This window comes from Lycorma delicatula, chromosome 9 (assembly GCF_047948215.1).
Source record: "Lycorma delicatula isolate Av1 chromosome 9, ASM4794821v1, whole genome shotgun sequence".
NCBI lineage: Eukaryota > Metazoa > Arthropoda > Insecta > Hemiptera > Fulgoridae > Lycorma > Lycorma delicatula.
Window position 1 is genome coordinate 8275709 of NC_134463.1, and position 16352 is coordinate 8292060.

General features: G+C 28.0%; 1 protein-coding gene across 1 annotated transcript in view; it reads right to left on the reverse strand.

The window, feature by feature from the left end:
- Positions 1–1182: 1182 nt before the first annotated feature.
- Trm1 (tRNA methyltransferase 1) overlaps positions 1183–16352 on the reverse strand; it is a 29227-nt gene continuing 14057 nt past the window's right edge. The window contains exons 7-10 of the mRNA XM_075374585.1: positions 14740–14954; positions 8745–8846; positions 8026–8226; positions 1183–4853 (exon numbers count right to left, since the gene is read on the reverse strand). Of these exons, the coding sequence (XP_075230700.1) occupies positions 4142–4853; positions 8026–8226; positions 8745–8846; positions 14740–14954 (1230 nt within the window). The 3' untranslated portion in view covers positions 1183–4141. The remainder of the gene's footprint in view (positions 4854–8025; positions 8227–8744; positions 8847–14739; positions 14955–16352) is intronic.

The following is a 16352-nucleotide window of genomic DNA, read 5'->3' on the forward strand; positions in this document are numbered from 1 at the left end:
TAAACAGTAAATTTATTCTACAAAGAAACAAATATTTTATCCATAACTTCTTAGATACTTGCCACCTTTAAAAAAATTATGGGACAAAGAAAAATAGTCGTATTAATTTAATCTTATTTTTATCATAGAATACTATTTGTTCTCATTATAAAGAAAACTGGCCTGATAACCCACAGTATTGTAATGAAATCTTTTCAAATATAGCTTTTCAAAATAATAGTCACAGGTAAAAGAGGAAATATCCCCCCCCCCATATCACAATTCATAAAAATTTAGTAGCAACAGTGCCTTATATACATGAGTAACCCTACAAAATTTCATAAAATACATTGTGTAATTTCATGATTTACCTGTTACAAGTTAAGCAAAATTAAAGACACACACTTACACAAGTGTGCAGAATTGTATATTTGAGTATTTCATAGATGGACCTCAAAACTTGGAAAAATGGAAAAACTTAGGTACACAAAATTTTTACTCATTGTAATACTTCCCTATAATTTACTATAGATTTCTATACTGTGAAATCAGTAAAATAATAAAGCAAATTATTATTACTATATTAAAACAAATCTGACATATTTTATGGATTGACCACATTGGAGTAAAATGAACATTTTTAAACTTGAATAAGGATAATGAGATAAATAAAAATAAATAAGAAATCCAATTTTTATTGGCAGTTTTATGCAAAACTGAATATTAAGATGAACAAAAATTATTTTGCTAACAAAAAACATATTAATCAAAAGAAAAAGAAAACTTTATAATCTATAAGTATTTTTATTATAAAATGCAAGTATATAAAATTGGTTTAAATATAACAATACATTATTCTAATATAGAAACCATTCTAAATTAATTAAAAGAAAATAAAAATTATTAAAACATGTGACTTTTATACAATAAGAAAAACAGGAAATATCAGTTTCTATAAACTGATAATTTATATAATATTGTATTTAATTTTCCTTCAAAACTGTTATTATTAATCATATAAAAACAACACTTTATGAAATTAATACATTTAAAAGTTTTATTTATAAGTAATGATATTTGTAAAACTCTTCATCTTACTATACTTAATAAATGAAATTAAAAAATTACAAGTAAACAACTTAAGCCAAATTAATATTGTCAAAAAATTCTTGAAATTTTCAGAAAAATAACTGAAAGACTTACTAAAGAAAATACATCTTTATTTAATGTGTTGGCATTTATGTACAGTAGTGTGACCCATCCTCCTACTTAAATTATATAACATTTATTTAAAAGGTTTTTATAATATAGTAGTAAAAGGAAAATCAAACAAAATAGCAATACAATCTTATCTTGAAATGAACAATATTAACAAGTATATCAAGCCTCTTCCCATCAGGAATATTAAAAGTATAAACTATGACAAATAACTAGAAAATTAGATATCTGTTTTAGAATTGAACAATCTCATATTACAATAACATCACTGACTCAGCATATTTTTTTTATAATCTTTCGCAGAGAATCACTTACATTATTCAAGGAGAGAAGTAATTACATTATTGAATAGCATGACTTCTATTATATCAAAATGGTTTTTTAATAGTTGTTGCGTAGATTTACATACATGCAAACACACAAGTTGTAAATACTTGATTATTTATAATATATTAAAAAAAAATGTGGGTAAATGAAATATACAGAAAAAACATCCGTAATAAATTTAATGATATTTACAACGCTTTGAATATGCTACTGGTCCAGCATATGGTATGTTGGATTTCCAAAAATAAATCATCAGATTTTACTTTATATTACAAAAATGCTCATATAAAAAAATACAATGAACACAACTTTTAAAAAGTTAATGAAAACATACATCCATGTGATGTCATAAAAATATACAAATTTTGGCGAACATTAAAAAAATTAATTCTCTCCGTGAAGTTCTTAATAAAGTATGATCCAATATTATATTCAATGAGACAAACCAAAAGAACATACGATTTTTGACAACGGACACATTTTCCTTCATGGCATGTATTCTTTTTCTCAGATCCCTTTAATTACACTTAAAAGTATGTTTAATAATTTAATTCCCCCGCTTTCATACTAACAAGAAACCACTTTTTTTTTCTTGGGCTAAAGATATATCCAACATATATTGTTTCTATTATTTTTTTAAAGCATCCATAAATTTTTTTAATATAAATACTACATTAAATTGTAATATTAATTGTTGCAAAAAAATTACAAAAAGATTAAAAAAATTCTCACACAAATAAATATTATATCACATATTTTTAAGCTAGAGATCAAAATATACATAGAGGCATGTCCAGCACAATTTCACTAAATTAATTTTTAAAACATTAACTTTATCAGAAATGTATAATGTTAAACTCCCTTATAAGTTTCAAAGAGATATTTACAGGACGGATTGACCAGCACTTTCCACCCATTTTCAAAGATACATGACAGTGAGAGTAATATTAATGTAATCTACTTAAAATTTCAATTCAGTAAAATGAATGCGAATTCATAAATTTTTTAATAATGATGTTACAATCAAATTTGGACAAAATTAGTGGTAATCTGTGAAACAAATACTTTTTTGTTTTAAATTCTTTAAAAAATGTATAAAAAAATTTATTCTTGTTCAAAACCAAAATTTTTGGGCAAGTCTAAAATTCTAAAAGGAAAAGTTTTTTACATTTCAGAATGCCCGGCTTTAACCAATATGTTTTTCAGTTCCTGTATGTTATTTTTAGCAATCTCCAGCCAGAAAATATAGCTGACGGTTACAGAGGGTAGAACATTGAAATTTAAGACCAATTGATCTTTATGCTGCTTCTTAATTTAATCCCCCTTGTTCAGTAGATTCTTTTGTTAAAATACTTTATCTGTCTTGAAGACAGTGGTATATTGCTGTACTCACATATTTTGAATTATTCTTAGTTAAGTATTTCCAAATATTTTCATTTCCTTAGAGAATATACTTCTCATTAGAAGAATTTTGACCCGACTCATAACCTCTACAGAAATTGTAGACTTTACATTGGTGTTACAAATAAACAATGGTGCCCATAAAAGTTCTCATGTGAGTTATTGACGATCTTTTATGATAAAAATACTGATTATGATGAGTCAGAAACTTATAATTCAAATTTAAAAATTGATGAGTAGTAAATTATGGACCCTTTAGGCCCAACAGATGCTTTTCATAGAGTAGAAATTACCTTCAGAATTTGACTGATGTACAATAAAACCATTTAATATGGTTTTAGTTATTACTTTTCCAACTTCCAATAATTTGTTTGTAGAAAGAAAAATAATTTTTTTTTTAATAAAAGAGATTTAGCTTCTCATAACTTGATTTGCATTATTATACTATATACCTAATATTTTCATTAAGAAAGGGTCATGTTAATTCATCAAAATATAAATACCATAAAACTATGGTATAAAAATCATAATTAATGTTTTTATTGTCTCACCACCCCATAAAAGTTTCTTATGAATGAGAAATTATTTTTCACTACCGATTTAAATTAAGTTCTCTTAATTACATAAAGAAATATGTATGGGCTTTTGTCAGTTACGTAAAATTAATCCCAGAGTTGAAATTTTAGGTTCACATCGTCATTGAACTAATACATATCTATTATTTTAATAAAATATAAATAATTAATTATTACTTTTTCTATTCAGGACTACTGAAAATATGTCAGAACATAAAAATAATATTTTTACACAATGGCAAGAATTTCTGAAAACAGAAAAACAAAAAGGTTTCATGACAATCATCTAAACAAAATCTGGAGTTTTTCCAGCTTCAAAGATAAAATAACTAAATCACTAATCTAATTTTCTAAATATATTTAACTTTAATAACAAAATTATCAGTTACTTAATTAAACCATTCATTTGGTTATGAAATTAATATTTATCATCTTTGGTCCTCTGATTTGAAGTCCTTGAATTATTTTATTGCTATTATATCAATAGCAATATTAAAATACATTAATTAATAACAAATGATAATATTTTCATTTATAAATAACTTTTATAAAGGGAGATACATATTAGACTTCTAGTGTAGCAGAGCCAGTATTTTCAATATTTGTTTTCTAAACAATTATTACGGTTTTCATTGTTTTTGTTAGTCATTATTAATATCAGTTTTATCACCTTCTACGCATGATTTACTTTCTTTATCTGGTTCACCATTATTTTTATTATCATCATTTTCATTAGAAACCATATTTTCATTATCATCATTTTCATTAGAAACCATATTTTCATTATCATCATTTTCATTAGAAACCATATTTTCATTATCATCATTTTCATTAGAAACCATATTTTCATTATCATTTTGATTAGAAACCATATTTTTATTAGAAACCATATTTTCATTATCATCATTTTCATTAGAGACCATATTTTCATTATCATCATCTTCATTTGAGACCATATGTTCATTATCACTTACATCATTATCAGTACTTAAATTGTTATCCTCAACAGTTCTATCATTATTTATTTTACTGTCATCTAAACTATCGGTAACATCAATTGATTCACTTTCATTTATGGACTCTGTTTCCATTTTTTCATTTTTATTACTATTATCACTGCTGACATCATTTTTCTTAATATTATCACTCTCATTTTTTGTATTGACATCATTGATATTGATGTCAACATCATTATTATCATCATCATCATCAGTTAACGTTACAACTTCAATAATATCAATATTCTTTGAATTAATTGCAGCTTTCATTCGAGCCTTTTCTCTTTCAATATTTGCCCTTTTATGTTTTTTATTTTGATTTGTATAACTTTTACTCATCTTTTCATCTGAAGAACTGAAAAAAAGAATTATAAAAAGATAATTTTATAAAACTATTTTTATCAATTAACATTATATATTACTTTTGAACTTTATATAATACTCAATTGTTTTACCAAATATAAAGAATGGATCTGCCATATAAAAATTAATTTAAGTTATCGGTATAAAATATTAAAAAAGGTTAATAGCATTTATTTGTTGTATTGTGCGTATACAAATGGGTGCCCAATGGTAGTTTTAAAAGATAATTATGAAGAAATTTCTACTAGTTTAAAGATTCTTAGTCTGGTATGACCTGGACTGGAAACTGATGTATTGTTTGGATACTAAATGTAACAATACATTTTGATGTCCTACAAGTTAAATTTAATCTCCAAGATGTTTACCTTCCTCTTAAAATTATATACGAAATAAAAAATCTGAAAGTAGATGGTTACATAAATACTAAACTTATAATAATTTTATAATAGCTAAAATAATTTCATCAAGAATACTACAAAGAATTAGGATATGAGCAATTAGTTTGAATTTAATTTTAAAAACTGAATTATTTTAATCACATTTTTATTAAAAATGTTTATATCACTGCAAGATCAATTCCATCGTTCAAGATGATGGTGAAATGTAGACAAGAGTAACAATCTCATTGAAAAACCTGGGTCCAAATAGTAGCACCCAGTCAGGGCCCCTACCTAGAGTTACTAGGTAAAAATTTATCAACAGTGGAGAAGGAAGAATTTCCAACAGTGGGGAAAGATAGAAGAACTAGAGCGAAATAAAATTAGGCACATCTTAAACAGGGGGCAACAACCCCACTCCTCATCTACCTTGCTACAGTCAGTCCTTTGTGCTTGGGAAATTATTTCAACTTGAGATCACCACATCAAGCCTTAGAATAGGGAAGTTTTTCAGGGAAAAAATTCAGATAAATAGATGAGATGTGGAACATTCAGGCAATATCAACCAAATATGAAGAAGTTGTTAGACATTCTACTGGAGACAAAAAGAAGGGCAATGGTATTGAAGTGAAAGATCAAAACATCCATGTTTTGATTTTTCTGAGTGAGTAAGGATGCCAGGATGAAAAGCTGAATTTCCATAGCTACGCATAAAAAATATAGAATATATATTAAGAATTGGGAATATGTAAGAGTTAATTTGTTGTAAGTAGATATAACTTTGAGATCAAGGTATTGTTTTGATTGCTGTATTTGATAATTCCCAAATGACAATAAAATCTTAAACTTAAGGATGATTTTGAAAGAGCTTTTACTAATGCACTTAATATTTGTGCTTGCACCAAACTTTTAATGTTTGGGAAATTTAATACCAGAACTGGGTTAAAGAGAGGCAAGGTAGTTTCCACACGGAGAAGGCAGAATTAATATATAGTAGTAAAAGAGTAATAGGTGATTTTTAGAGCATTATGAATGGACATTTCAAGCACAGATTAATATAAACTTGAAATGCTGTAATTTAAGCTTATAAGTTTGTAATTTGAGTGGTCTCAACTAGTTAAACAGTTAAAATCCATAACTGACTATATTATTCTTACACAAAGCTCATGTATTAAAATAGATGATGTAAGAGAACTTCAGGGAAATGAAGTGTGGTTGTGACCATTTTTTGTTCTAAGCTAAAATATATATCAAATATTCAAAGAATAGGAAGTCAAAATAGGATGTAATTATGACACAGATTTAATGGAGTTAGCAAATACAAAATGTATTTTACATATTTTGAAAAATGAATCTATTTCTTTTTAGCATAAATTAACACTGAGTATGATGCTAGCTAGAGGACAGGAGAATTCAATAAATGAATAATATACTGAACCCTCTGAATAAATATAGTGAACTAGATGTATATTCATGAAGCAGCTGCCTATAAAGCACTTGAGTATCAGGAAGAAGCATGCTAAGAAAATCTTAATGGTGGAGTGATGATGTGTGCAAAAGGCAATCAGATATAAAAAGGAAGTGTGTTAGAAGAGGCTGTGTATTCATCCAGATGCTAAACGTTATTCCCAGACACATTATGAAGCTAAAAATGATCATGAAACAGAGTTTCAGTCCAATTTTCAGCTACAAAAGGACTACTACAGGAATGTTCCTTTTTTGCTTATTATTTTAAATCTATCTTACCAAGTTTCTGCAAGATTGTTGGAGGAAGTATTCTGTGGGTATTGATGACTATTTTCTAAACAAAGGACTTTGCAATGATCAGATGGTCATAGCAGCATGCAGGGAGATGTTAAATGTACAATGAAAAAACTTTCCAAAAAATACCAAAGTGGGATCTAGAAACGAGTATGGATAAATAGAAGTATTTTTTCAGGGTGGCAAGAAGAAAAATATCAAATTTGAAAGTGGTGTAATAAGGTGTTCAAAGGAGTTCAGGAATTTGGGATCAATATTTAGTAATCAAATGATATGATACAGATATTATGAATAAGATAAATAAAGGGAAACAAGTGATTCAATATCTGAAGAGTTTATGGTGCAGTAAAGGAATAAGAGTACCAGTACTAATAAGAGGATTTATCAGAGTGTGGTTGAGAATATATCTCTGCATGGGTCAGAGACTTAGAGCTTAATCAAGAAAAATGTATCAAAAATTGCAGTCTTGAGATGGATGTGCTTAGAAGTTGTAGTGTTTCTCAAGTGCAGCATGTTCTTAGGCAGTAGATGGATGTAATTATAACATTATTGAAAGAGTACAGAGGATGTCATTAATGAGATGACCGCAAGAGAATTATGGCATTTTAGATGCAAAAGATGTTGTAAGCTATAAAAAAACTTACAAAAAAAATTTCTGGAGTAATATGTTTAGATATACACTTTAACATATAAGGTACATTGATATGAAACCACACATTTACCTCAATGAAGAATGCACTGCGAAATCACCTTCCTTAGTAAACCTAGCATGGGATCATGGTATTCTCATTTTTTATAATTATGTGAATGCAATGCATAAAAAAAACCTTTTTAGCTGTTTATATAAACAGCCAAAAATTAAAACCAATTAACTGTTTTATACACTGAAACTATCAAAATCATTAGAAAGTAGAAACAAAAGAATAATCTCAACATTACAATACTTTTTCTTACCAAAAATGTATAAAGTATTTTTTTAAAACTAATTTATAATTTAAAAAACATATTAAATAAAAATAATAATACTTCGTTTTATCACGTGTTCCTGGTCCCCAAAATGGTTGTGGGTTCTGTTGATAACGTAATAATTTTCTTTTATTTCTTGGCATAACTTCTGGATGTAAATCAAAATTAGCCTGCAATCTCGGAATAGTACTTAAAAGTTTTTCAGCAACTGATCCTTGAGATAATCTTTTAGGATTCACAGGATGATCTTTAACCCAACATCTGAAAAGATTGTTACAAATTTTATGTTAATCATTTTGTTACAAATAAATAAATCTCAAATTGGTTAGTAAAACTATTGCTTGCTTTAAATAGTTTAATAAATTAAATTTTAATAGTTCACTGTCACACTTTATCAGCAGCAATGACTCACTGTTAAAAACCTTCTGCCTATTTTAACAATACTGTTTTCAGACATTAAGTAAAATAAACATCATGTTAAAAAGAAGAAAATTAAACTAGAATTGAAATAATACAAACAGCAAATACATGAAATAATCTGTGTGACCAAAGTTGGTAATTTTTTTACCTCTTTGTTTACTGTTTACATGGTAAAAATAATGTAATATTATCTCAATTATTAAGTAAAGATAGAAATAGTATTTTTTTTTATTTATAGCATTACTAAATTAATAAAAGAGTAATGGTAACAAAAGTACAGAGTATTGTGATATTAAATCAGTAATAATTTTCTAATTAAACTCTAAATTTATATATATTTAAAAGACAGTCTGACAAACCTTATAATATCCCAAATTACACCAGATGGTGCATTGGTTTTAATTGAATTCGGAGCAGCATGCGATAATGTAACTTTGTAACCAGCATGTAGTAATGCTGACCTAAAAACAAATTAATAACATAATTTTATTACTGCAATGAAAAATTATATGACATTAAAAATTAATATAAATGAACTTTACTACAACAAAGATAATAACTTTACTGCAACAAAGAATAACTTTAGACAATGTAAAAATTTGATAGGACAAGATAATGCAATGTTATAAGACAAGTGGTCTTCAGAATTTGTAACCGCAATTTTAAACACTAATATTTTGGAACAAAATAAAAACAAAAGCAAGTGACTGATCACTTCAAAAAATATAAAATTATATCTAAGTTATGCATTTATTAAAAATTAATTTTACATTCATAATGTTCAAAAAAATGTATTTATTATTATTATTATGGAAATTAATTTTTGTAAGATTCATATTCTTTTGTACTAATAAATTATATTTTAAATTTTATAAATATAAACCACCTAATACAGAATATTGAGATTAAGAAATACCTTGCCTTAATTTATCATGATAGTACTTTCATGGGTTATATTCAATTGATTTTATTTTGATAAAATGAATTCAATCATACAGGATGCGGGATCCCACAAAAGTACTACATGGTAAATTAAGGTAAGATATATCTTAACTTAATATTCTGTCCTAGATGGTTTATATTAAAAGAATTAAAAATATATTTTATTATCTTAAGAAGATTGATTATTAAAAGTAAAACATAAACTATTATTTTTTTTTGTTGGAAGCATACAATTTTCTAATTTTAAAATCTGCTTGATTATAAAATAATTTTAAAAATATGAACAAGAAACTTATGTATTACAATAGTACATTATGTAACAAGCCTATAATGATAGTCATTAATGGACAAGTACAAAGTAAGTTATGAAATGAGCCTTGGCAAGTGTCGTAAACATCACAACAGTTCATTAATGGCCATTTTAGAGAGATGCATACCATATTTTTCTACAGCTGAGAAAATATTGGGATTATTGATTTAAATTAATGGTAGAAGAATATATTTTTCAAGGAACATCTTTTTGAAATTTTTCAAAAAATATATTAAACAATACATTTCAGGGGCAATAGTTTATTAGTAATAAGTTTTGCCTTTTCTTTAACACTGGTCAGCATTAAAGACATTTCTTCCTTAGAATCCAAAGTAATAAAGAAAAGGATAAGCTGTATAACTATATGAACTTAGTTACCTATTGTACTTTCAAATTAACTTCTGCTTGCTAACTACTAAATAGAATTAAAATCAAAGTAAAAAAACAGCAGATACGTTAAACAATACCCATTTCTGATTGGACAGTAGTTGAAAAGAGTAGGCTTTAGATTGGTTGAACTCCTGTATCATAAATGAAAATCTGTTTCATAATGACCCTCATTATGGTATAGATTCCAGCAGCTAATTAAAATATTATAATTCAGCCATAGAAAAAGTATTATCTTTATCTTCTTAATGTAATAATTATTTTAATGTTATTACTTCTAGCTACAGTACAGCATAATTATGGTTAATTTTTGTAAGTTATTTGTTTCAGTGGTTGACTGTATAATGAAATAAGATAATCCTGTCATTACAGTCACACTGATTAGGCAAATCATTTTCATCCACTGCTATTATAATGGCTAAATTAATACTATATAACAACACTGTGTAGTGATCCACTCCAGATAGGTTCCACCTTACTATTAAAAAACAATAGAAGTACAAATAAAATACAATTTAATAAAATTAGTATATAAATCTGGTCAAAGTAATAGTTTAGAGAAAAAATAATGTTAACAAGGATTTTTTACACAGCTATTTTCATACTTTTATGTATGAAACATAGAATACGAACCAGACAAGTTGGAACTTTTCCCACGATTTTGGAAAATTATGATCAAAGGTCCACCTTTTCCTACTTATATACAAAACTATAATTAGTTTAAAAGGAAGGGTGAAGGATTAGTTTAAAATTGTACTCCTTTATTTCATTCACATGTATTATTTAACTCCCACAAGTTAGTATTCAGAGCCTAGTTTGCCACAGTTGTTAAAAGAACCTGATTCATTCATACTGTACTTTCTTTCTTTTCCCTGTTTAGCCTCCGGTAATTACCTTTCAGATAATACTTCAGAGGATGAATGAGAATGATATGAGTGTAAATGAAGTGTAGTCTTGTACAGTCTCAGTTCGACCATTCCTGAGATATGTGGTTAATTGATATCCAACCACCAAAGAACACCAGTATCCACGATCTAGTATTCAAATCCGTGAAAAATAACTGACTTTACTAGGACTTGAATGCTGGAACTCTGAACTTCTAAATCAGCTGATTTGGGAAGATGCATTCACCACTAGACCTGGTTCCTGTAAATGTTAGTAATTGGTCTTCTATCTCTATACTTGAACCCTACATTTTTTTAAATGCTGAACATTTTATTCCAGTCTACATTATAAAATGCCTTTTCTAAGTCTACAAATGTATGTTGGTTTGTTTTTCTTTATCTTCCTTCTACTATTAATTTGAGTGCTAAAATTGTTTCCTTTGTCCCTATACTTTCCTGAAAATAAATTGGTCTTCTCCTAACACTTCTTCCACTCTCCTCTAAATTCTTCTATACAGAATACTTGTTAAGATTTTTGATGCACGAGTAGTTAAGCTAATTGTTCTGTATTCTTCATATTTATCTGCTCCTGCTTTCTTTGATATCATGATAATAACACTCTTTTGAAGTCTGATGGAACTTCCCCTTTTTCGTAAATATTACACACCAGTTTGTATTATCTATCATTTCCTCACCTGCACTGCACAGTAATTCTGCAGGTATCTCGTCTATCCCAGGAATCTTTCTGCCATTTAAACCTTTAATGCTCTCTTAAATTCAGATCTCAGTATTGTATCTCCCTTTACATCCTCTTCGACCTCCTCTTCTTCCTCTATAACACTAGTTTCTAATTCATTTCCTCCACAGAACTCCACTATATTCCATCCACCTATCAACCTTTTTTTTTTCATATTATAAATTGGTGTACCATCTTTGTTTAACACATTAGATTTTAATTTACATGCCACAAAATTCTCCTTAACTTTCTTGTATGCTCCATTTACTTTACCAATGATTATTTCTCTTTCCACTTCTGAACACTCTTCTTTTGCTAATTTGCACTTCCTGTTTATAGTATTTGTTAATTGTGGGTAATTCCTTTTACCTTCTTCATCACTAACATTCTTATACTTTCTATATTCATCCATCAGTTCTCCTTTGTTATCCAAGGTTTTCTACCTGTTCTCTTCGTTCTGCCTAAGTTCACTTCTGCTGATTTTAGAATTTCCTTTTTAACATTCTCCCATTGTCCTTCTACATTTTCTACCTTATCTTTTTACTCAGACCTCTTGTGATATCCTTCTCAAAAATCTACTTTACTTCCTCTTTCTCAAGCTTCTCTAAATTCTACTGATTCATCTGACACTTTTTCTTCAGGTTTTTAAATCCCAATCTATATTTCATTATCACTCAATTATGGTCATTATCAATGTCTGCTCCAGGATAAGCTTTGCAGTCGACAAGTTGATTTCTAAATCTTTGTTTAACTATGATGTAATCTATCTGATACCTTGCACTATCATCTGGCTTTTTCCATCAGTATATTCTTCTATTATGATTTTTAAATTGGGTATTGGCAATTACTAAATTATACTTTGTGCAAACTCAATGAGTTGGTCCCCTATTTCATTCCTTTTGCCCACCTGTATTCACCCACAATATTTCCTTCCTTGCCTTTTCCAATGCTTGTATTCCAATCTCCAGCTATTATTAAATTTTCATCCCCTTTTATGTGTTTAATTTCTTTTTCAATTTCTTCGTATACACACTCTACCTCATCATCTTCATCATAGGCACTTGTAAGCATATACAATTAACAATTATATACAATTAACAATTGTTGTTGGCTTAGGTCATGATTTTATCCTTGTTACAATGATTCTATCACTATGCATTTTGAAAAACTCTATTCTCTTCCCTCTTTTCTTGTTCATTAAAGAAACCTACTCCTGCTTGCCCTTTACTTGAAGCTGAATTAATTATTCTAAAATCACCTCACCAAAAATTGTTTTCTTCTTTCCATCGAACCTCTCTAATTCCTACATCTACATTTAACCTATCCATTTCCCTCTTTAAATTTTCTAACCTACTAACCTTTTGTTAGACTTCTAACATTCCACGCTCCGACTCGTAGAATGTTATTTTTTAATTTTCTGGTGACCCTTTCCTTAGTAGTCCCCACCTGGATATCCAGACGAGAGAGTAGTTTACCTATGGAATATTTTACCAAGGAAGGCGCCTCCATCTTTCTTACATGAAAATGCAGAGAACTACATTTTCTTGGAAAAAGATAACTGTAGTTTTCCATTGCTTTCAGCTGCGCAGTACTCAGAAGATTGAATAATGCTGATGTAGCTGTTTAAGTCCTTCTAGCCTACGCCCTTAACAACTACTGAAAGAGTACCCTCTTTCAGGAATCATTCCTTAGTCTGTCTCTCAACAGATACCCCTCTGATACAGCTGCAACTTCAGTCCAGCTACTCTGCATCAATGACCAAGTAAAAAATTAAACATCTTTAATTTTAACAAAAATAACATAGATTTTTGGCAGTGGAAATTTCACTAACATTAAAAAAGTAAATTATTATTATTATACCTTACTTTTTGATAACTACGAGCAAAATTAAACAATTTCAAATCTCTTTTGATATTCTACAAACAATAAGAGTTAATGACTGACCAAACTGTTTAAAGTACAGATGGGTAAAAACAAAGTTTGCACAGATCACTAACTACAACATTAAACCTCCTTCATATATTGCAGTAGAGAAAAATAAAGGAATGTTAATTTAAATAATAATTTAACATATTGGCTGTATCTTTAAACTTGTAAGCGTCAACCTAGAGGAGGATTTTTCCTCAATTTTTTTTTGAGTTCATATTGTTCTATGCTAAAACTAAAATTGATATTTCATAAATAAAAATATACCAGTTGTTAAACATTTACAGTAAAAATAGTACACCATGGTCTGGGTGATCCACCTCATTCAATGATACAGCTAGGGAATTAATAACATACAATACACAATATCCTCCATTATGAGCAGTATACATAGAAATACTTCATTTACTCAATGATCTACTTAAGTGTATTGTTGTAGTTATCAATACTCTAAAAGCTTAATGCATTAACTACAAAATGTCAATTCTGAAAAAGCACAACAATTTTCTTGTAATTAATATTAGATTATTGCTTTCACTATTACATATCATTTTGGTATTTTATTTTTCACATAGTATATAGTTGAAAAAAAAAATGGATAAAATAGTTGCATTTTATATTATATTTTAACATTTTATATTTCCTTCATATAGGCCTATTAGAGATCTTGAGAGCGGTAGATATCTCCAAATGTGAAATGTAAAGACCTCCACTATTGCTCTATATAGAGCAAAGTAAAGCTCTATGCGGTGTAGAATAAGTGGTTATTCCTATAAATTAAGTTAAAACACATGAAAATTAACTACAAATTATGTGTGTAGTCAGTCTCATATCGAACACTATGATTGCATGAATGGTAGGTGTTCTACATTAAAAATGTAATATATTAATCTTTTTTTGATAGTTATTTTACAAAAATATAGAAACATTTAAATAGAAGTCAGTATTTCCAATAATTTATAAGCATACATTTTTTTTAGTTTGTTTATTTCATATGTATAATTAAATTTGTTAAATTAATTTTCAATTTTTTCACTTATTGCTTTTTTTATAATCTCAGTCAAATACTTTAATCGTAAAGGAAAAATGAAAATTAATTTAAGAAGTATAACTATAGTCTGCGGCTCGCAAAATTTTTGCTAAACTATTTACTAAAATGAGATCCTTACACAAATTTATTGCGTGGAACAACTTCACAATGAACTTTTGAGCAAAGTGAATCGATCGTATAATACAAAACAGTTCCAACAAGTTCTTCTCTAATAAGTTCAAGCATTCCTTCCATTCTTTTCTCTGTGTTAAATTCTTGTTCACATATTTGAAACAACAATTTTTCTACAAATGTTATATTGTGTAATGATCCATTCCAGATAGGTCCACCTTGCTATTAAAAAACAATAAAAGTATAAATAAAATATAGTTTAATAAAATTAGTATATAAATCTGGTGAAATTAGCAATTTTAGAGAAAAAAATGATATTCAGGATTTTTTTACATAGATATTTCTTATACTTTTATATATAAAACGCTTAAATATGAACCAAACAAGTTAGAGCTTTTCCCACCATTTTGGAAAATTATGATGAAAGATCCACTTTCTACAAATATACAAGACTATTAGTTTAAAATTATATTCCTTAATTTCATTCACACGAATTACTTACCTCCCACACTGAAACATATTGTTTTCAAATGCATATTTCTCATTTAATATGCTAAAACTGTTAATATCATACTTATCCAGTTTATGTTTTGGCTTTTTTTTTGTCTTCAGTCATTTGACTGGTTTGATGCAGCTCTCCAAGATTCCTTATCTAGTGCTAGTCATTTCATTTCGGTATACCCCCTAAATCCTACAACCCTAACAATTTGTTTTACATATTCCAAACGTGCCTGCCTACACAATTCTTTCCTTCTACCTGTTCCTTCAATATTAAAGCAACTATTCCAGGATGCCTTAATATGTGGCCTATAAGTCTGTCTCTTTTTTTAGCTATATTTTTCCAAATGCTTCTTTCTTCATATATTTGCCGCAACACCTCCACCCATCTGATTTTTAACATTCTCCTATAGCACCACAGTTCAAAAGCTTCTAATCTTTTCTTCTCAGATACTCCGATCGTCCAAGTTTCACTTCCATATAAAGCAACGCTCCAAACATTTACTTACAAATGTTTTCCTGACATTTAAATTAATTTTTGATGTAAACAAATTATATTTCTGACTGAAGGCTCGTTTCGCCTGGGCTATTCGGCATTTTATATCGCTTCTGCTTCATCCATCTTTAGTAATTCTACTTCCCAAAAAACAAAATTCTTCTACCTCCATAATCTTTTCTCCAACTATTTTCACATTCAGTGGTCCATCTTTGTTATCTCTACTAAATTTCATTACTTTCGTTTTGTTTTTGTTTATTTTCATGCAGTAGTTCTTGCGTAGGACTTCATCCATGCCATTCATTGTTTCTTCTAAATCCTTTTTATTCTCAGCTAGAATTAATATATCATCAGCAAATTTTGTTTTTATAAGCAAGTTTTGGCTTATGTTGATAAAATAAAACAATTTTATGTAAAAAAATTTAGTTCTGTATGAAGTAAGTCGTATGACTTACTTCAGTAGTCATACGACTTACTTCATACAGAAATAAACAAAGCAGATAGTTGTTTGAACTACACAATACATCAATGCCAATGAAGAAATACTTTTTGTCAGTTTTGAGTCAATTATCTATCATGTTGCTTTAAAATGCAGTGCCAAAACGGTATGTAATCAATAGGTTTTC